This window comes from Theropithecus gelada, chromosome 17 (assembly GCF_003255815.1).
Source record: "Theropithecus gelada isolate Dixy chromosome 17, Tgel_1.0, whole genome shotgun sequence".
NCBI lineage: Eukaryota > Metazoa > Chordata > Mammalia > Primates > Cercopithecidae > Theropithecus > Theropithecus gelada.
The window spans coordinates 74965555-74989313 of record NC_037685.1 but is presented as its reverse complement, the minus strand read 5'-3'; the positions used below and the strand labels follow the sequence as shown (position 1 = coordinate 74989313).

The following is a 23759-nucleotide window of genomic DNA, read 5'->3' as shown; positions in this document are numbered from 1 at the left end:
AAGCTTTTTTAAAAGAAAAAAGATCAGTTAAACCACAGAGTCATGAAAAAGTATAGCAAATACCTTAAACTGTATTCTAACCTAAAACAACTGTGTGTTCATTTGCCAATGTACTGAGAAGGTCCAAGACCTTTTCTTTGCATGTAGTCTACTGATTGGAATTCTGCATGCTATCTCTTGCATAAACCGTACCCATAAACCATCAGCTAAGATTTCCCAAGATTTTGTTCTTTTAAGGGGAAAATAACTTAAAGGTACTTGTGAAGCAATCTGAGAGCAGATTTATACTTTATAATTTTTTTTTTTTGAGATGGAGTGTCGCTCTGTCACCAGGCTGGAGTACAGTGGTGCGATCTTGGCTCACTGCAACCTCCGCCGGGTTCAAGTGATTCTCCTGCCTTAGCCTCCTGAGTAGCTAGGATTACGGGCATGCACCACCACGCCCGGCTAATTTTTGTATTTTTTTTTTTTTTTTTGAGACGGAGTCTCACTGTGTCTCCCAGGCTGGAGTGCAGTGGCGCGATCTCGGCTCACTGCAAGCTCCGCCCCCCGGGTTCACGCCATTCTCCCGCCTCAGCCTCCCAAGTAGCTGGGACTACAGGCGCCCGCTACCGCGCCCGGCTAGTTTTTTGTATTTTTAGTAGAGACGGGGTTTCACCATGTTAGCCAGGATAGTCTCGATCTCCTGACCTTGTGATCCACCCGCCTCGGCCTCCCAAAGTGCTGGGATTACAGGCTTGAGCCACCGCGCCCGGCCTAATTTTTGTATTTTTAGTAGAGATAGAGTTTCACCATGTTGGCCAGGATGGTCTCGAACTCCTGACCTCGTGATCCACCCACCTCAGCCTCCCAAAGTGCTGGGATTACAGGCGTGAGCCACCACTATACTTTATAATCTTTTACAGTTAATCTCACATACCTTTGTTGGGTCTTTCCAAAATATTAAACATAGATTTTTAAAGAAACAATTTTCACACTCTTTCATTGGTTTATACAATGTAAAGTTACAAAAGCACAATATCAAGTACAACTGGCAAAAACAGATTTGCAAACACAAGTAAGTCATAAGATTGAACTAGTCAATTGATAGGACCAGAAATGGGCAGATTTACTAGACAACAGTTTCCTAGCATGATATGGGAATTAGTCACTTATGACTTACAAAGGAGATAGAGTGAGTTAACTGGTTAGAGGTTATGTGTAGACAGGCTAAGACATCAGCTACTGTACCTCTCCATTTTAATTGACTATGTGTCTTTCTACCTAGAGTGTTTTGAGGGCAGAGATGGTGCCTGGCTATTATGGGAAACTACTGAAGAACTTCCCAGACATTTTTATAATGCTATGTAAATCTTCTCATGAGAACAAGTATGATTTTAAAAAACAAAACAGTCATTTTTAAGCCATTTACACTAAGGTTTATGGATCTGTCCAGAAAAGGCCATGTAGCAGATGCAAATTTCCTTACTAAAAGCTTCTGTTCATTTCCTAGGGCTACCATAACAAATTGGCACTAACTGGGTGACTAAAAACAACAAAAACTTGTTCTCTCACAGTTATAGAGGCCAGATAATGAAACTGAGGTGTTGACAGCACTTACCTCTTCTGTTCACTGACGTCTTCTGTTGTCTGGTGACTTCAGGTGTTCTTTGCCTAGGGGCATCAGTGACTTGGAGCTCCATGCCTCCATCATCAAATGGTCTTCTGTGTGGGTCTGAGTCTCAAATAGCCCTCTACCTTTCTCTTATAAGGATTCTTGTGTAGAAATCAATGAAGATCAATCAAATGAGAACAAACAAAGGCTATTTATTCAGGCCTTGTAAGGGAGGGAGCCACGATCTCCTGCATAGCAGAGCCAAAGGCAGTCAGAGGAGTGGGCATGCCCTAATTAGAGGCTCTCGGCATGAGGAAGCTGCAGGCAGGCCAACTAGAAGTGGAGCATTCTGTGGCTTCTTCTTGTTAGTCTCAACTTGGAAATGGGGACAAAAGTTAGGGAAGATGCCAGTTATTAATCCAGTACTGGTCATTTGGGCCGATTGTTATAGTTTGTCTCCTAGGATTGTTATTAGCGATAATGATATGACTTTCTACAAGTCTAATTTATAGACTTCCTGGACTGGTTACTGTAGATAATGGGTTGGTCTCCTGGGTTGCTTGCTGGAGGCTGTGGGTCAGAGTTCTGTTTTACATATGGTCTGGCCATTGTCCATTGGCATATTCAGTCACCTACCCTAAAGCCAGGATGATCTCATCTCAAGATCTTTAACCCAGTTATATCTGCAAAACTCCTTTTTCAAAATAAGGTCACATTTGCAAGTTCTGGGAGTTAGGACATGGATATATCTTTGGATGTGCGCGAGGGCACCATTTAACCCACTATAAAGTTCCTCTTGGTTTAGAAATCATGTTTACTTATTTAGAGGGGGAGGAAAAAAAGACCTTGCCTCTTGCCTCTCTGAATGAGACAAGCAGGTGGGTTATAACTGGATTTCACCAAAGGTCTATATAACTTCTGTCCTAGAGGTAGAAATCTTTTTGAAACAGTTGCTTAGACATCCTTTAAAGCTTGGATTTGAGTTGCAGACCAACTCCTTTATGTCTGCACTCCAAAACAAGAGATGTTTTGGTAGTCCAGTACTGTCTATACATTCAGCAAAGCCCCTCCTTTGGTAGAAATCTAGAAGCAGTGTGGATAATGTATGAATGTTGCCTATATCATCTTGGATAGGGAGGTAAGGAACAGTACAAACCCTCTGGTTTCTTTCTTTTTCAGTGCCCAGAAACTCTAATCTCATTGCCTGACCAGAAAAGGAAGTAATCCCTAGTGTCAGCAGATTCAGCGGTATGGGTATATGATAGGTATACAGTTTATTTTTAATTATTCAATTAATTATTTTCGGATGACTCTGATGTTCTAACTTATCTTAAAAACATATCTGAAAAGACAGTCTTGTCTCTAAAAGACTGTTTCCTTAATTTATGCAATTCTAATGAATTATCGGTAGATGGCAGTAATTTGTTTTCATTTTTCTTTTCATTGCACAATAGAAATCTGGGAAAAAACCCAAAACTTTTCCAATTTTACGGCATGAATTTTATGAATAGTTGGTTTAAATAAATATTATCCAAGAGTTCTTCAATTTATGTTGCTATAGAAATAGAGATCAAGAAGTACTAGTTACTTTATTTTTATTGTATAAATCAAATTTTCTTTGTTCTTTAGGTTACTTTATCAAATACTTTAAGGAATACAAAAATGAATAAAACACTGTATTTGCCTTCCCGGTGCTTACAATCTAATGTGGAAAGATACTATAAAATAATGAAAATAATAAAAATAAAAATCTGTTGAGTATTCATTGTGGGACAGGAATCTGCTAAATGCTTAACATGCATTATTTCATTTAGTCTTCACAATCACCCTAATGAAGCAGGCACTAATATTGTTTCCATTTTATGGGTAAGGAGTCTGTGGCCCAGGTTGGAAATAATTTTCCTAATAAGTTAATAAGTAGTGTAATTTAGATTCAAAACTAGCTCTGTCTTACTTTAGACCTATACCTTTATTTAAAATGGCATAATAGAAATACTGAAACAATTCTTCTAAAAAGAGAAAGACCGTATCTTCCCAGAAAGATCAAGAAAGACCTCCTAAAGAAAAAGCCATCTAAATGGAATTGAAAGATTGGCTGTGATGTTGACATGATCAGAATAGTGCTTTTGGAGCATCATTCTGTTAGAAAAGGGCAAATTGGAGTGGAGATAGACTATAATTAGACACCTGTTATATGCCAGGCACTTGTAGACCTCTGCCATTGTGGAGCTTTCATTAGTAGAGGGATATGGAGATGTCAGTGGTGATAGATGCTGTCAAGAAAAATGAGGCAGGGCAAGGAAACAGAGGGTGAAAGAGAGAGTTATCAGAGAAGGCTTCTCTACTAAGATAGTATTTCGAATTAGTAAGGAGTGATTGGATTCCAGTATAATTTAAAGGTAGAGCCAATAGGCTTTGCCAAAAGAACTGCATGCAGCTCGTAATGGAAAAACAGTGAAGGTTCTGGCTCATCTTTTGAGTAGGTCAATCGGGGCAGCACCCTTGGAGTGTTAAGGATTTCTCAAAGGGCCTATAAAACATCAACAATAAGATATCCTTTATTATTGCCTTGGGCAAGTCTAGTTGAATTGCCTTGGGCTCTATACCCTTGTAGAGACCTCCCTGCTAATGAATTCAGGGTTTTTGGCCTAAAGAACAAGAAAAATGAACTTATAATGTACCGAGATAGAGAAGACTGTGAAGGTGCAGGTTTAGTGGTGGTAATAGAGTGGACAGAGGAATCAAGAGTTCAGTTTGGGACATACTGAGTTGAAATGTCTATTAAAAATCCAAATGGAGATATCAGGTAGGCAATGAGTATGAGTCTGCATCTCAACAGGAGTGTTCAGGGTAGAGATATAATTTGGGAATTGTCAGCCTACAGGTGGATTTTAAAGCCGTAGAACAAGATGGCATCACATGTAGAATAAGTATGAGAAAAGAAGGAAGCCTGAGGACTGAGCACTGGGAGGTATAACATAAGTGGAAAAGACAAGAAAGGACCAACAAAGGAAACCAAGAAGTATGGTGTTTCAAGAAGGCAGTAATTATCAAATGTGTTAAATGATGTCAATAAGTCAAGTAAAATGAAGACGGAACTTGTTCATTGAATGTGGCAATGTGGAGCTCACAGATACCGTGATAAAAATCTTAAAAGCACAGTGATAAATGACTGGTTCTAGTGGGTTCAAGAAGAAAGAGGAGAGGAAGTGGAGAGCAAGGATCTTGGCTTTAAAGGGGAGCAAAGAAATGGGTCAGTACTGAAGGAGGTTATGGTGTCAAGCAAGGGTGGTGGTGGTAGTGGTTGTTGATTTATGATGGGCTGTTAAGAATAATACGTTTGACCAAGTAAATAGGGAAATTCTATTGAGGGGCCATTCAAAGAAGTAATGTCTATGAGAAGGGAGTACAAAAGTAGAGGACTGGCCTTAGATAGGAGCAAGAACACTTTATTTATTGCAAGAAAACAGTATGCTGGTATACAGGTGCAGGTACAAAATCTGGTAGATGGGTAATTTACCATCTTCTCTGATTTTTTTCTTCTATCTCAGTTAAATTAGAAGGTAAATTATCAACTCAAAGGAAGGGAAAAGAGGTGTGGGAGGTTTGAAGACAGAGGATAAAGAGTGAAACAGTCATCTACATAACTTGGTGCATCTTAAGAGCCTAGGATCAAAGTCCCACTTGACATAAAATGGTCTTGAATTTAAAGTGAGTCAACAGCATAGTTGTATGTCTTTCTTTAAGCATATTCAGCTACTTGAGTATAAGCAAAGCAGCTGGTTGGGATTCTTCCAGGGAATTAGGACAGGGAGTGAGCTGTAAGGGAAATGAGGGTGAAAGCAAAGGAATCTAAGCGAAGTAAGGAGGGAAGAATATATGAAGGGTGGAGGGAAGAATATATGAAGGGTTGAGGGAATGTGTAAAGATACAAGAGTCGATGGACTGGAAGTCTTGCAGGGTTAAACAGCACATAATGTCAAAATACTAGATAGGATAAGCTAGAAAAATAAACAGTAGTTTGAATCTGAGATTAGGGATGAGGTACAGTTATACTCTATGGGTTGCTGGGGAGAATAAATGAAAGAAGACCTCGAAACAACTGAGAGTTCAGGGTTTTAGATATACCATTTGTGTGGATATTGAAATTCCCAAGGAAATACGAGAGAGTAGTGATAGAGGAACAGTAAGTCAGATGCTATAATCTAGGAATGAGCCTTCCAAGACCTGGATGACAGCTGATAACAATAAGGAAAGATAAAGCCTATGTAGTCTATGGCCTGAATTTCAAAGAAACCAGAGAGGGTTTTAGAGAGAAGAAAAGGAAATATGGTGGCAGTGGAATGGAGAACAGAAAAAAAAAAAAAGGTTTCATCTCCAGACTTAGTGGCTTGAGAATGAGGAAGCTGTATCTTTGGACTTCAGTTAAAGCCAGAAGGTAAAAGGGAAGTTCACTGAAAAGGTTGACAATAGAAAGGACTTTGCTGAAGATGGCCCATGAATTTCAGAAGTCAAAGTGGAAGGATAGAAAAGGGTTGGGGAGTGGGTAATACAGCATCACACTAAGGGGCTTACCAAGCTGAATAAGGATGGGTTCTCATGATGAAGAATGACCTGGCTTCTTCTGAAGACTGAAGGTAATAGGGAGGTAGAATTTAATGGGAATTATGCCCACCATATTTTAGGCAGCTTATGGAAATGGCATTGTGATTTGGGGGAGAGAGAAATGGGGACTCACCAGGAAGGTAAGTTACCTAACAGGAATTTACTGCTAGGTGAGAGCATGAAGAACTCATTGGATTACCTCTTCAGGCATGCAAATTGTCTCCTTAGTCCATTGGAGGCCTGTTGGAGCTGCAGCAGCTCTATAAATGCACTTTACCAGAATAGTTTCCCAAAGAAGAAATGTAGATGGTAGTAGTGGGAATAGAAAGAGTAAGTTGATTAAAGTGATGTTTTAGCATCATAGGAATACAAAATGTAGTGGACCCTTGAACAACACGGGTTTGAACTGTGCAGGTTCACTTACCCGTGGGTATTTTCAGCCAAACTCGGATCAAATATACAGTATATGCGGGACTTGAAATCCCCATGTAAGGAGGGCCAAGTTTTCATGTAAGTGGGTTCTGAAGCACTGACTTTGGGACTTGAATATGCACAGATTTTGATATGAAGTGGGGAAGGGGGTGACTTGGAACCAATCCCCTGCATATACTGTGGGATGACTCTAGTTTTATTCTGGAGTGATATATGGAAGACATAATTCTTCCCATAAAAAGTCATAATCTTGGTAGTCTATCATAGTCTAGCATTAAGAGCATGAACTTTGGAACCAAAATACTTGAATTCAAATCACATGTCTTACATTTAATGGCTCTCTTTGGATAAATTCTTATATCTATTTGTGTACCTCACTGTACTTTTTTTCGTAAAATGAAAATTGTAATAATATCTACCTTATAGGGTTAAATGAGTTACTATTTGTAAAGTTCTTTGAATACCATCTGGCACAGAATAAACACTATATAATTTTTTTTTAATCTAAAGCACTTGGAACAGCAGTGACTAGCACAAAGTAAGTATAAGTTTTTACCATTGTAATTAATTGAGAGAACTGACAGTATATACTGAAAGTATAAATGTAGAGGGCATGCATTTTTCAAGGTGGATATATTTAAGGATGAAGTCTGTGACGGTGAAACCCAAATGAAAGCGCTAGAGAGAAAATCAGGTTTGGATTCATTAGCACTAATCTGGGACATTTCTGTGTGTTGAGCAAAAAGTATGTAACGTGAACGGAGTAAATGGCTCAGCTTCAGGGAAGACTTCAGGAAGGAGTAGGTTTGAAGTGAGAGTTGAAGGAAGTGACATGAAGGAACAGGAAAGAATTATAAATTTCAAGGAATGGTTATGATAATCTGCTAGGTAAGCCCTCATAATTTCTTTAGCTTGGATGTGTATTTCTAGATAGATTTGATCTCTACACAGGAAACAATTTAACTTTGCTTGTCTTTTTTGTTGCATATATATCAGGTTTCAATCCTTTAAATTTTTTTAGACACATGTAACTGATACATGGATCTTTGTAATTGATCTTTAGAAAGGTATTTAGTGATTTAAGGAGAAAAATACTTATTCCTCCTATCGTTACTCCTAAATGAAGAGTAGATCAAAATTTGCTTAGGGCTTACTGTGTCCAGAATAGCACTGGACAGGAGTGCTATATTCCCTGGATTCCACACCCATAGCAGAAATTGTTAATCATTGTTGATATCATTTCTCACAGATTCTGGTTATAGTCTCAGAATCTATTTCCTCATAGTACTGGAGTTACATATTATTAATACTAACCCAAAATAATTATGCAGTGTATATCAGGTACTGTTCTAAGCATGCTACATATATTACTTTAATTATTAGAACAGCTTTATAAAGTTTTAAAGATGAGGTACTGAGGATCAAAGAAGTTAAGAAACTTACTCAAGGTCACAACAGTGGAAAAGCAGAAGCAGCAAAATTCAAATACAGTTCTACTTTCATTCCAAAATCACTTAACTATTTTATTCTAATTCTTGGCACTAATGATGAAATGTCATTGACATCCCTGTGACATGTTTGACAATTAATTTACCTTTCAGGGTCACCAGTATACAACAGGAAAAAACAAAAGTGAAAGATTATCAATATAGATTATTGAGTAGGAGTAAAGAAGGTAAATCAAAAAGGGGAAAAGAGGAGATTACAGACACAGAAAATGTCAGACAACAAAGAAAGGAAGAGTCAAGGATTTCCTAAAAAAGGTGATGAAACAGTCTTAAGAAATGAATAATTAAAAGATCAGCAACAACAAAAAAAGTAGTCTGGTAGGATAATTGTGTTAAAATTGATAGCAAATTAGAATAGATGGAAGCAGTTACATTTAGCCAGGACAAACATATACAGTGTTTAAAAAAGGCATACTAACCTGAAAATACAGAATTATAATGAGAATGCATCAACTGTAATTGCTATAGAGCTGTTATGGTAGCACTATAATTATAGTATATGTGCAAGTGGTCTGGATAAAAAAATTAGGACAATCAAAATATTTATACTGTTCCATAAAGGAACAGGTATAACATTGCAGTAGGCGACTTTGAATTGCCTATTATTGTTGCCTTTACTTTTGGTTTTGTTTATATCAGCAAGGGAAAATTCCTAATTCTAAATTTAGTTTAGAGGCAAAAGCATCAAATATTTAATGATTTTGAGTAAAGAAACATAACTTTCTTAAAATAGCTGTATTTTAATTTTTGTTATATACTTTATTCTTTTGTCTAATTGTAGATAACCAAGACACAAGTTCGTTAGCTGATGCTGTAGAGAAAGTTGCAAAGCAACAACAATCACAAGCATCAGAGATAGAAAAAAACAAAAAAGTTCTGTTCAATTTGAAGGTAACTTCTTTATATAGTCTTTTAAATGTCTTGACTTTCTTTAAAAGTAAATGACCAGGAGGTTATTAAAAATACTTATTATTGGGAGTCACTTTTAAAGTTATTCTCTGTCAATTATTCTGTTCTCCCTAAGTAAAGTTTACTTAGGGAGAGTATTCCAGTTTTATGGAAAATTTTACACTCCCAACATATAAAGATTCAACAGTGTCATCGCAACTGTAGGATAAGCATATAAAACCTAACATGTTAGATAGAATTATTTTACATTCCCTTATTTGATAGTTTTTCCTAAAATGCTGAATTGAAGGAATGTTAAGTTTTAAGCCAGTGTTTGTAAAGCTATGGATTGTGAGTTATTTGTTGTCAGTGAACATTTCAAGTAGCCTCCCTCTATGTTCCTTTCCTTTTTAAATATATTTATAATCCTACTACAGGGAATTTGGGAGCCATACTTGGTCTTCACATGCAACATAATTAGATATAACTATGCTATGTGAATATGACTAAAGAAATGAAAATGAAAACAGTATCTTGTGCTCTGTAACGATTGTTATTAAATATATCATAGAAATGAGAAGAATAGGCTCAGGAGCCGAACTGCCTAGTTCAAATGGCCAGATTTACTACTTCTTGTTCCGTGATTGAATTTGTTGTGCTCCTGTTTCCTTAGTTGTAAAATAGAGATAACAATAGGACGTGCCCATAAGCTTTTCATGAGGATTAAATGAGTTAATGTGTTTGGTGGGGACCAGGTGGACATGGTACTGGTAGGGCCCTATTTGACATTGGCTTTAAGTATCATTGGCTTTAAGTGCATCAGCAGATACATGATGACAATAATTGTAATATGGTGATATGGATTTCTTATAAATATTTGTATTATGTTAGTCACTTCTAGAAAAGAATACAGCTATACAGTAGAATGTAATTCAAAAACTAGTGTCATAGTTTTGTAAAGAAATTATTTTGTAAAACTTTTCAGTCTTCAAAGAGTTTCATAGACTTTATTCCATTTATATTGAGAGCCTACTTTGTGTTAAGCATTTTGTTGAACATTGTCTTCTCTCTTATGTTACTTACCATCTGTTGGGAAGACAAAGAAGTAAACAAATAATTACATGTAGAGTAGTAGTGTCAATGATAGAGGCATGAACGCAACACAGATTTAACACTAGAGAGAGAGTGATCCCAAAATAAATGATGTTTCAGTTGAGTTTTAAATGGCAGCTGGAGTTCATCTGAATGATTAGGTATCTAGGACAAGTTTAAAGGTTAGGGAGTAAGGAAGATAATATTCAAAATAAAAAGGACCTAAGGATATTCACAGAGGATATTTGCAGAGGCCTGAAATAGCATTGGTACATTCCTAGAACCATAAGTAGTTTGATGGTAAAGTAAATTACAGTACGTTTTGAATAATCATGGAAGATATATACCACGATAAGAAACTTCAACTTTAAAGTTGATGAGAAACATTTGACAGATTTTAAGCAAGAAGCAAATAATTAAATTTATATTTTAGAAAGAATTCTAGATACATAAAAAGCACTTATTATAATCCAATATCCATTCATGATAAAAACTCTCAGCTAATTGGAAATAAAAGGGAACTTCCTTAATCTAAGGAAGAACAGCTACATAAATTCTCTAACCAACCACATACTTAATGGTGAAATAATGAATGTTTTTCTCCTAAGATCAGGAACAAGACAAAGATGTCTCCTCTTACTTCTATTCAAGATGGTACTGGCAGTTCAAGCCAGTATAGCTATGCAAGTAAAAGAAGAAAAACTCATTCAGTTTAGAAAGAAAGAAGTAAAGCTGTTTTTATTCACAGATGACATTATTTTTTATTTAAATAAAATCCCAAGGAAGCTATAAAAAGCTACTAGAACTAATAAGTGAGGTTAGAAAGATTGCAGGGCACAAGATTAATATACAAAAATATAGTGTATTTCTACACATTGGCAAGAGAAAATCAGAAATTAAAACTTCAAAAGCAATACTACTTACAATGCCATCAAAACTATTCAATACTTAGGGGCAAATTTAACAAAAGGTTTAAAGACCAGTATGCTGAACACTGTAAAACATTGGTGAGAAAAATTAAAGAAGGCTTAAATGTAGAGGTATGTCATTTTTATGAAACAGAAGACTCAGTATTGCTAATATGTTAGTTCTCTCAGTTTTATTTATACATGAAACGCAGTCCCAGTCAAAATTTCAGGAGGCTTTTGGGAGAGAAATACATAGGCTAATTCTAAAAGTCATATGGAAATGCAAAGGACTTAGAATATCCAAAACAATTTTGAAGAAGAAAAGTGTTGGAAATCTTACACTACCTGGGACATTTTCTAACACTAACAACCAATTTTCTGATTCTCTGGATGCCAACTGTGTGTCCAATGATTGGATTCTGTTCTGACACTACAACAGTTTTCCCTTATTTGCAGTTTTGCTTTTGCAGTTTCAGTTAGCCACAGTGAGCTGAATTCTAAAAGTATTAAATGGAAGATTACAGAAATAAACAATTTGTAAATTTAAAATTGCAAGTCATTCTGGGTAGCACGATGAAATCTCACACTGTCCTGCTCCATCCTGCCTGGGACATGAGTCATCCTTTTGTCCAGCACATCTATGCCATATGAGCTACCCATTTTTTAGTCACTTAGTAGTCGTCTCAGTTATCAGATTGATTGTGGCAGTATCGCAGTGCTTATGTTTAACTAAACCTTATTTTACTTAATAGCCCCAAAGTATCAGCGTAGTGATGCTGGCAATTCAGATATGTCAAAGAGAAGCTGTAAAGTACTTACTTTAAGTGAGAAGGTGAAAGTTCTCAACTTAAAGGAAAGAAAAATATCATACACTGAAGTTGCTAAGATCTATGGTAAGGACAAATCATCCATCTGTGAAGTTGTAAAGAAGGAAAAATAAATTCCTGGCTGGGCGTGGTGGCTCACTCCTGTAATCCCAGCACTTTGGGAGGCCGAGGCAGATGGATAACTTGAGGTCGGGAGTTCGAGACCAGCCTGGCCAATATGGTGAAACCCTGTCTCTACTAAAAATACAAAACAGCCAGGCATGGTGGTGCACGCCTGTAATCCCAGCTACTTGGAAGGCTGAGGCTGGCCAATCACTTGAACCTGGGAGGCAGAGGTTGCAGTGAGCTGAGATCACACCACTGCACTCCAGCCTGGGCAACAGAACAAGACTCAGAGATTCCATCTCCAAAAAAAAGAGAAAAAGAAATTCCTGTTAATTTTGCTGTTGCACCTCAAACTGCAGAAGTTATGGACACAGTGTGTAATAGTGCTTAGTTAAGATGAAAAAGACATTAAATTTCTGGGTGGAAGACATGAACAGAAAACATGTTCCAAGTAACAGCCACATGTTGCTCCAGAAGGCACTAAGTCTATATGAAGACCTCAGCAAGGGATTTTCTGAAATAAGTGACACTAAGTAAGGGATGGTCACACAGATTCAGAAACAGGTTTGGACTGAAAAATATAAAAATTAAGGAGAGACCAAGTCTGCCAATAAAGAAGCTGCTGCCATCTGAGTACAGTACAATAAGATAGGAGAGAGAGACCACATTCACATAACTTATAGTATATCATTATAATTATTCCGTTGTTATTATCTTATTGTGCCTAATTTATATGTTAAACTTTATCATAGGTATGTATGTATAGGAAAAAAAACATAGTATATATAGAGTTCAGTACTGTCCATGGTTTCAGGCATCCACGGAGGTCTTGGAACATACTCCACCTAGATAAGGAGGGACTACTGTATCTATCTGGATTTAGCATCAGCTCCCAGAAGATAAAGGGTTCAGTCCCATAAGACTGCCCCTGCTTCATGTGCCAGTCACAAGTCCCAGGCTACCCATGCTTCTGACTAATTGGCTATAAAATCAGAGGTTCTCACCTTACCATTAACTAAGTTGGGGAACATAGGAGTGTGATAATTTGCATTTTTGGTCCCAATTTTTCATCCCTTAGTCTATCCGTACCCTTTGCCATATATTATAATGCTTTCCCATAATGGATGGACACACTTCCACCCCTTGACTCTGGGTTTGATTATGTGACTAGCTGGGGTGTTATCAGATATGACTCAAACAAAAGCTTTAAAAAACTCTTCCATAACTGAATTTCACTCTTCTGCATCTACTATTATCATGACATGCCTGGGCTGGCCCATTGGAGGAGAAGATACATATAAAGCAAAGCCAAGACACCCCTGTCAGCCCAGTTAAAGCCAATTTAAATCATCTTACAATCAGCCAATCCCCAGACACTTGGGCAGATTCAACCAAGATCAGCAGAACCGCCTAGCCAACCCTTGCTTCTCCCAGGCTTATGAACTACCTAGACAACCTCAGCTGCTCCTAGTCATGTCAGCAGTATATACTTATGTATTATTGTATGCTACTGAGGTTTTGTAGTTCTGGCAACAGATAATTGATACAAGGAGTAATTGGCTGTGTTGTAGAAAGGATTCATTCAATTTTTGGATATGGTGAATTTGAGGTGGCCAGTGGCGGCTGGGTGTAGAACTCAGCAGCCACTTACATTCTGTGAATCATCAGCAGATAATGTAGCTGAATATGTAAATTTGGATGAAATTACCCAAGGAGCATATATAGAGAGTGAGAAGAGGAAATTATGATGAAGACCTATAAATATAGGAAGGAACTGTTGAGATTGAGAAGGAATTCTCAGAAATTTCTAAGGAGAACCGGAAAAGACTGGTGGTGTGAAAACTAGGCTTTAAAAAGAAGGCAGCAGTTAGGAATGCAAAATGCCCCAGGGAGGCAAAGTAAATATCTTTATACTCATTTTACAAATGGAGAAAAGTGTAGTTTGAATGGGGTAACAAAGTTTATTATGCATGATCATACAAACTAGTAAATAGCAATAAGGGTGTTAGAACCTAGATCTTTTGATTGTTAACTCAGGGCTTTATCATTTTTTATCATATTGTCTTTCCTGAGTGTGTACTTCTGATGCCTGTAAATAAATTAGTAAAATTATTATAAAGTATCTTACATATATAAAATGTCAAGATAAAACATGAGATTTTAATATTTAGAATTAGATGAACATTAAAAAATATGTAACTGAGATTCCTTCTGAAATTATAAAATAGTGTTTATTGCATGTTTCCTTTTATTCATCAATTTTTAATATCTGATAAATATATTTTTATGAGTGATTTTTCCTATATTCGTATGGATTAAAACATTGATTTTCCTCTCATGTTTAAAATTTTGAATAAATAATGATAATGTTAAAATATATTACAGAATGAACTTCATGAGCTTGAAAAACAAATAGCAGCTATCTCTGCAGAAACTAAAGGAACAGAAAGACAAATTTATCAACAAGATGCTGCCATACAGAATACCAAACTTCACTGTGATAGCCTGGAAACTCAAATCAAATCCTTACATTCAGAAAATGTAAAGCTTAAATTTGACATAGAAACAGCCCAAGAAGATTTTGAGGAACACATGATAAAATATAATGCATATTATGCAAAAATAAAAGCACATAAAAATAGTTTGGGAGAAGTAGAAAGCAAATGGTCATTTATGACCGAACTCCATGAAAAACGAGATTTTGTTAAAAAATTAAAGACGATGAAAGAAGAACTTATGCAAGATCTTCAAAATCCAGGAGGGAACCGAATAACACAAGTACAGGTGTGGAAAATTACTTAGTAAAACTATTTTTTCTGTAACTCCTTTTTTGCAAGTACATACATTAAATAGTAAATTTATTGTGAAGTTAATAAAATGCCCATAGCTGTTCTATTACATTCAGAAACTATTGTCACAATTGAAAAAACTTGGAATAAGTACATGTGTTCTATAACAACTACCTTAGATGCTCAAATGCGTAAAGGAAACATCCACAAATCCCCTGGATTTATAAAAATACATGGTCAAATAAAATCACAGTGAAGAATTAATCTATAATCCATTGTCCATTGTTGTAGAAAATGTAATTCACAAAAATGTTGAAGCCTTAGCTTCTATGCCAATGGATCCAGACCAATTCAAATCAATTTAGTACACTTAACGCTGTTATGCAAGCAATCTAAATTAACAATTGAACCTTAAGCATCTTACTATTTCTCTGTTATTTAAAGACGATAGAAGACACCAACTTAAAATATTGATCATTTCTTGCTAGAGAATTAAAAAGTGTCTTTACACTGTTGTTGGGCAATTGCCACCATAAGTACCACTTTCCTTTTTGTCTTATTTCATTTGGTTTTTAGTTCTGTTTCAAATGTAAGGTTTCTTTACATTTTCTTTAAGTAACAGTTCTTTATTTTTGTGTACCTATAGAAGTAATATTCTAATGCTATTTATCAAAACTAAATTTTGATTTGGCTAGTTTTCTTAAATTAGAGAAACACTGAAATATTGGGTTTATATTGATCATCCTTTTTTGACTTCTATATTTCAAATGTTGTCAACATACAGGAAGACATTACAAAGTTAAAGGATAAAATTTTAACTGTAAAAGAATCTGTCATTGAGAAAACTTGTTTTCTTGAGGAAGAAAAAAAGACACATGAAAAATTAAGAAAAGAAATAGAGGTAAGTCTTAATTATCTAGATTTCAATGTTTTATGGGACCATTTTTTAAACTTACACTATATTCATATTTCCATAATTTACTCTCAATACTCAAAACAGCTGAAGAATAAGAACTATAAAATTTAGTAAATACAAATCATCAATAGATAACTAGAGATAACGCCCTCATTCAAAGATGTTCAAATATGTGAATGTGTTCAAACAATGCAAGCATTCACTCCTATTTAAATCTGGGCCAGGGTTCTTCCAGGTTGTTCTCATTCCACAAAGAACATGATACCCAATTAATGGCTAGAAAGCAGCTGTGTAGTCAAAGAGGCTGCCCATTCTTAGACATCAAAGACCCCTCAGAATAGAATAAAACACAATGGAAATAATTGTCTTTCCAAACCTCTCTGACTTCCTATTTGCGGTTATCAAGAGTCAAGTTAAAAAAAAACAAACTGAAAATATGCAAAATTGAAAGTCAGAGTAAATTAAATTCTTAATGTGTTGTGGTGCCGCCTATGGACTTCTATAGTCATTATTGTTTAGATGAATGGTGAACAGAAATGTAAAATAATATGCTATTAAGGGCAAATAATTTTCACCTGAATACATTAATTTGGAAAATAAAAGTATGCATGATTCAACTTGCTTTTGACTAATTTGACACAATACAAAGCATCTGAGGAAATTAAAGATAAAAACCCTCATCTTTACATATTTGCTATTAAAAAATATCATGATTTTACCTTATAGTTTACTAGGAATCTAAACAAATAATGGGTTTTTTTTGCCCTTGTAGACATTAAGGTTCATTATAAAGCAATAAATAGTAAGACAGTGTATTAGTGGTATAAAAGTAGAAAAAAATCTTCTTATTATTATTTTTTCTTTATTTTTGAGAAGGGATCTTGCTCTGTTGCCCAGACTGGAGTATGGTGGTGTGATCTCAGCTCACTGCAGCCTTGGCCTCCCAGGTTCCAGCCTTTCTCCTGTCTTAGCCTCCCAGGTAACTGGGATTACAGGCACATAGCACCACACCTGGCTAATTTTTGTATTTTTAGTAGAGATGGGGTTTCACCATGTTGACCAGGCTGGTCCCAAACTCCTGACCTCAGGTGATCCGCCTACCTCAGTCTCCCAAAGTGCTGATTTTACAGGTGTGAGCCACCACGCCCAGCCAGAAAAAAAATTATTAATGAAAAAAAGAATCCAGAAATTATGCATGCATGAATGGTAAAAACAAAATAGATTACCTTTATGGAAAAATAAAGAAAAATGTTGAAATAAAACTGGATTTCTACCTGATAATACACACATGAGCATGCACACACACACACATACACACTTCTGAGTATTGAGTACAACATAGGAGAAAAACTTAACAATTTGTGTCAGAAAAGCATTTATTTTAAAAGAGAAAAACACTCCATAAATTCTGTGGTTAAATATCTTTAGTTTTGACTATGCCGTAAATTTTCAGATTATGGGAATACACCATAACAAGAGAAAGAACAAGACTCCATTCTAGATTATTATAACACATGTATGTGATAAGAAAGAGATAAGAAAATGTCAAATCAGTGAAACATTGGGCAAATGGTATAAAAAGACCATTTTTCTAAAACATGAATATCAGAAATAAAGAAAAATATGACCATCCTCATTAACAATAAGAGACTGATAATTAAAACCACAGTGAAGTTCTATGTTTAGCCCATCTGATTATCAGTATTACAGTTGGTAAGATGTTGAGCATGGGAATTTTAATACAGTATTCTTGTGAGTGTGAATTGCTAAAAGCACTTTGGAAAGAAATGTGAAATTACCTTGTAATTTTTTTACAGTAACATATTTTATTGAGGTATAATTGTCATAAGAGTAAGTACACAAATTATAAATGGATAGCTTGATTTATTTGGACTAATATGTACATATATTTATGTTGGTATTACCTAGATCAAGATATAGAACTTTCCCAGCATATCCAGAAAGTTGTGTTCTACCCTTTTTATCAAATAGCCACTATTCTGATTTTTATAAACAGCTTCACTAAAATTCACATACCATACAGTTCACCAATTTTTGTCAGATATCCTGCAACAAAGTTTTAAAAATGAAAACAAATTATTCAGAGATTTTTTTTATTATTATTTAACTTTTTTTTTGAGACGGAGTCTCACTCCATCACCCTGGCTGGAGTGCAGTGGCGTGATCTCCGCTCACTGCAAGCTCTGCCTTCTGGATTCATGCCATTCCCCTGCCTCAGCCTCCCGAGTAGCTGGGACCACAGGCACCCACCACCACACCCCACTAATGTTTTGTATTTTTAGTAGAGATGAGGTTTCACCATGTTAGCCAGGATGGTCTCGATCGCCTGACCTCGTGATCCGCCCACCTCGACCTCCCAAAGTGCTGGGATTACAGGCATGAGCCACCGTGCCCGGCCTTAATTTAACTTTTAAGTTCAGAGGTACATGTGCAAGTTTGTTATATAGGTAAATTTCTGTCATAGTTTGTTGTACAGATTATTTCAATACCCAGGTATTAAGCCTAGTACCCATTAGTTATTTTTCCTGATCCTTTCCCTCCTCTCACCCTCCTGTGTATGTTATTTCTGATAGGCTCCAGTGTGTGTTGTTTCCCTCTATGTGTCCATGTGTTCTCATCATTTAGCTCCCACTTATAAGTGAGAACATCCAGTATTTGGTTTTCTGTTCCTGTATTAATTCACTTAGGATAGTGGCCTCCAGCTCCATTCATGTTCCTGCAAAGGACATAATCTCATTCCTTTTTATGGCTGCATAGTATTTCATGGTGTATATGTACCACATTTTCTTTATCCAGACTACCATTGATGGGCATTTAGGTTGATTCCATGTCTTTGCTATTGTGAATATTGCTGCAATGCACTTACACATGTATGTGTCTTTTTGATAGAATGATTTATATTCCTTTGGGTATATAATCAGTAATGGGATTGCTGGGTTGAATGTTATTCTGTTTTTAAGTCTGAGGAATTGCCATACTGTCTTCCACAATAGTTGAACTAATTTACACTCCCACCAACAGTGTATTAGTGTTCTTTTTCTCTGCAACCTTGTTAGCATGGGTTTTTGTTTGTTGTTGTTGTTGTTTTACTTTTTGATAATAGTGATGATGGTATCTCATTGTGGTTTTGATTTACATTTCCCTAATGATTCATGATGCTGAACTTTTTTTTATATGATTGTTGTCCACATGTATGTCTTCTTTTGAAAAGCATCTGTTTATTTCCTTTGCCCACTTTTTAATGGGGTTGTTTGATTTTTTCTCGTAAATTTGTTTAAGCTTCTTATAAATGCTGGATATTAGACCTTTGTCAGATGTATAGTTTGCAAAAATTTTCTCTCATTGTGTAGGTTTTCTGTTTACTCTGTTGATCGTTTATTTTGGTATGCAGAAGCTCTTTAGTTTAATTAGATCCCATTTGTCAACTTTTGCTTTTGTTGCAATTGCTTTTGGCATCTTCATCATGAAATATTTGCCCATTCCTATGTCCAGAATGGTATTGCCTAGGTTGTCTTCTAGGATTTTTTATAGTTTGGGTTTCATATTTAAGTCTTTAACCCATCTTGAGTTAATTTTTGTGTATGGTGTAAGGGAGGGGTACAGCTTCAATCTTCTGCACATGGCTAACCAGTAATCCCAGCACCATTTGTTGAATAGGGAGTCTTCCTCAGTGCTTGTTTTTGTCAGCTTTGTCAAAGATCAGATAGTTGTAGATGCATGGTCTTATTTCTGGGTTATCTATTCTGTTCCATTGGTCTATGTGTCTGTTTTTGTACCAGTACCATGCTGTTTTGGTTACTGTAGTCCTGTATTATAGTTTGAAGTCAGGTAGCATGATGCCTCCAGCTTTGTTCTTTTGGCTTAGAATTGCCTTGGCTATTTGGACTCCCTTTTGGTTCCATAGGAATTTAAAAATAGTTTTTTCTAGCCATGTGAAGAATGTCATTGGTAGTTTAATAGGAATAGCATCAAATCTATACATTGCTTTGGATAGTATGGCCATTTTAATGATATTGATTCTTCCTACCCATGAGCATGGAATGTTTTTCCATTTGTTTGTCATCTCTGATTTATTTTGTAGTTCTACTTGAAAAGATCTTTTGCCTCCCTCGTTAGCTGTATTCCTAGGGGTGTGTGTGTGAGGGGCAATTGTGAATGGGATTTGGCTCTCAGCTTGATTGGTGTTATATAGAAGTGCTAGTGATTTTTGCATATTGATTTTGTATCCTGAGACTTTGCTGAAGTTGTTTATCAGCTTAAGAAGCTTTTGGGCCAGGACTGTTGGGTTTTCTAGATATAGCATCATGTCATCTGCAAACAGGGCTAGTTTGACTTCCTCTCTTCTTGTTTGTATATGTTTTATTTCTTTCTCTTGCCTGATTGCTCTGGCCAGGACTTCGAATACTATGTCAAGTAAGAGTAGTGAGAGAGGGGATCCTTGTCTTTTGCTGGTTTTCAAGAGGAATGCCTCTGGGTTTTGCCCATGGAGTATGATGTTGGCTGTGGATTTGTCATAGATGGCTCTTATTATTTTCAGGTATGTTCCTTCAATACTCAGTTTATTGAGAGTTTTTAACATGAATGGTTGTTAAATTGTATTGACAGCCTTTTCTGCACCTATTGAGATAATTCATGTTGTGTTTGTCTTCAGTTCTGTTTATATGATGAATCATATTTATTGATTTGCATATATTGAACCAAACTTGCATCCCAGGTATAACGCCTACTTGATGGTGATGGACAAGCTTTTTGATGTGCTTCTGGATTCAGTTTGACAGTATTTTGTTGAGGATTTTTGCATCAATGTTCATCAAGGATGTTGGCCTGAAGTTTCCTTTTTGTTATGATTCTTTCAGGTTTTGGTATCAGGATGATTTTCGCCTCATAGAATGAGTTAGGGAGGAGTCCCTCCTCCTCAATTTTTGGGAATAGTTTTGGCAGGAATAGTACCAGCTCTTCTTTGTACATCTGGTAGAATTCAGCTGTGAACCCATCTGGTACTGGGTTTTTTTCAGTTAGTAGGCTATTTATTACTGAATTAATTCCAGAGCTTGTTATTGGTCTGTTCAGGGATTCGATTTCTTCAGTTCAGTCTTGGGAGGGTGTATGTGTCTAGGAATTTATCCATTTCTTCTAGATTTCCTCGTTTATGTGTATAGGGGTGTTCACAATATTCTCATATGGTTATTTGTATTTCTGTGGGGTCAGTGGTAATATCCACCTTCTCATTTCTGATTAGGTTTATTTTGATCTTCTCTATTTTCTTCTTTATTAGTCTAGCTAAGACTTTATCTGTTTTATTAATTTTTTCAAAAAGCCAGCTCTTAGATTCACTGATCTTTTTGAAGGGTTTTTTTGGTCTCAGTCTCCTTCAGCTTTGATTTTGGTTATTGTCTTCTACTAGCTTTGGGCTTGGTTTGCTTTTGGTTCTCTAGTTCTTTTAGTCATGATGTTAGGTTGTTAAATTGAGATCTTTCTAACTTTTTGATGTGGGCATTTAGTGCTATAAATTTCCCTCTTAATACTGCCCTTAGCTGTGTCCCAGAGATTCTGGTATCTTTGTTCTCATTAGTTTCAAATAACTTCTTGATTTCGGCCTTAATTTCATAATTTACTCAAAAATCGTTCAGGAGCAGGTTATTCAATTTTCAATTTCCGTGTAATTGTATGGTTTTGGGTGAATTTCTTAGTCTTCATTTCTAATTTGATTGTGCTGTAGTCCAAGAGATTGTTATGAATTCAGTTATTTCGCATTTGCTGTGGAATGTTTTATTTCTGATTATGTGATTGATTTTAGAATATGTGCCATGTGGCGATGAGAATAATGTGTATTCTGCTGTTTTGGAATGGAGAGTTCTGTAGATGTCTGTCAGATTCTTTTGATCTCATGTTGAGTTCAGGTCCTGAATATCTTTATTTATTTTCTCTCTTGATGATCTGTCTAATATTTTCAGTGGGGTGTTAGAATCTCCCACCATTATTGTGTGGGAGTCTAAGTCTCTTTGAAGGTCTCTAAGAACTTACTTTATGAATCTGGGTGCTCCTGTGTTGGGTGCGTATATATTTAGGATAGTTAGGTCTTATTGTTGAATTGAATCCTTTACCATTATGTAATGCCTTTCTTTGTCTTTTTAAATCTTTGCTGTTTTAAAGTCTGTTTTGTGTGAAACTAGGATTACAACACCTGATTTTTTTTTTCTGTTTTTCCATTTGCTTAGTGGATTTTCCTCTATCCCTTTATTTTGAGTCTGTGTGTGTCACTGCATGTGAGATGGGTCTCTTGAAGACAGCGTACCAATGGATCTTAGTTCTTTATCCAGCTTGCCACTCTGTCCCTTTTAACTGGGGCATTTAGCCCATTTACATTCAAGATTAGTATTGATATGCATAGATTTGATCCTGTCATCATGATGGTAACTGGTTATTTTGCAGACTTGTTTATGTGGTTGCCTTATAGTGTAACTAGTCTGTGTACTTCAGTGTGTTTTTGTGGTGGCTGACTCTGGTGTTTCATTTCCATATTTAGTGCTTTCCTCAGGAGCTCTTGTAAAGGAGGTCTTGTGGTAATGAACTCCCTCAGCATTTGCTTATCTGAAAAGGATCTTATTTCTCCTTTGCTTATAAAGCTTAATTTGGCTGGATATGAAATTCTGGGTTGGAATTTCTTTTCTGTAAAAGTTTTGAATATTGGTCCCCAGTCTCTTCTGCTTGTAGGGTTTCTGCTGAGAGGTCCACTGTTAGTCTGATGGGTATCCCTTTGTAGGTGATCTGACCTTTCTCACTAGCTGTCTATAACATTTTTTCCTTTCATTTCAACCTTGGAGAATCTGAAAATTATGTGTCTTGGGGATGATCTTCTTGTGAAGCGTCTTACTGGGGTTCTCTGCACTTCCTGAATTTGAATGTCGGCCTCTCTAGGTAGGTTGGGGAAGTTCTCATAAATGATATCCTGAAATATGTTTTCCAAATTGGTTCCATTCTCCTCATCTCTTTCAAGGACTCTAATGAGTCATAGACTTGGTCTCTTTACATAATTAAATATTTCTCAGAGTTTTGTTCTTTCCTTTTCATTATTTTTTTCTTTATTCTTGTCTGACTGTCTTATTTTAGAAAGCCAGTCTTCAATCTCAGAGATTCTTTCTTTTGCTTGGTCTATTGTGCTATTAATATTTGTGATAGCATTATGAAATTCTTGTAGTGTGTTTTTCAGCTCTATCAGGTCACTTAGGTTCTTTTCTGTACTGGCTATTTTGTCTGTCAGCTCCTGTATTGTTTTATCATGATTCTTGGCTTCCTTGGACTGGGTTTTAACATACTTCTGTAGCTTAATGACCTTCCTTCCCATACTCTGAATTCTATTTCTGTCATTTAAGCCATTTCAGCCCAGTTCAGAATCATTGCTGGGGAGGTGATGTGGTCATTTGGAAGAAAGAAGGCACTTTGGCTTTTGGGGTTATCAGGGTTTTGTACTGGTTCTTCCTCATCTTTATGGGCTTATGCTCCTTCAATCTTTGAGCTGCTGACCTTTGGATGGTTTTTTTTTTCTTTTATCCTATTTGATGATCTTGAGGGTTTGATTGTTATATTAGGTGGATTCATCTGACTAGCTTCATTTCTGGAAGATTTGAAGGGCCAACACTCTGCTCCCAACTCTTGGACTGTGTGCTGTAACTCTAGAGGACTTGTATCAGGCCCCAGTTTTGTTCTCTGGCCCCTCGAGGTTAGGAATCCACTGTGCTGGGGGTGCCAAGGTGCTCCCAGACTGCTGGTCACTATACTCGGATGGGTTATGTCAGCCAAAGTGGTCAGTAGTGCAGTGATAGCAGGATCCATTCTTGTTTGTGCATGCCAGCAGCAGCAGTAGTAGCAGTGCAGTGGGGTGCAGCTCATCAGCTGCAGCAGAGTGCTCATGAGTCCTGGGGTGCTTGCCTCCCTGCAGGCATTCACTACAGTGGCAGAGACAGTGTAGCTGCGAGGAGATAGGGGGCCCCTGCTGATGGCTGTGTGTTTGGTCTCACTGGTGGTGGTGTTGGCTCAGGAGCAGGGTGCTAGTTGGCACAGATCTGTGTCCAAT

General features: G+C 36.5%; 1 protein-coding gene across 1 annotated transcript in view; it reads left to right on the top strand.

Moving 5' to 3' along the window:
• The first annotated feature begins 8348 nt into the window (after positions 1 to 8348).
• Positions 8349 to 23759, top strand: part of CCDC122 (coiled-coil domain containing 122) — a 28478-nt gene continuing 13067 nt past the window's right edge. The window contains exons 1-4 of the mRNA XM_025364364.1: positions 8349 to 8394; positions 8921 to 9030; positions 14345 to 14743; positions 15533 to 15649. Coding sequence (XP_025220149.1) covers positions 8349 to 8394; positions 8921 to 9030; positions 14345 to 14743; positions 15533 to 15649 — 672 coding nt within the window. The remainder of the gene's footprint in view (positions 8395 to 8920; positions 9031 to 14344; positions 14744 to 15532; positions 15650 to 23759) is intronic.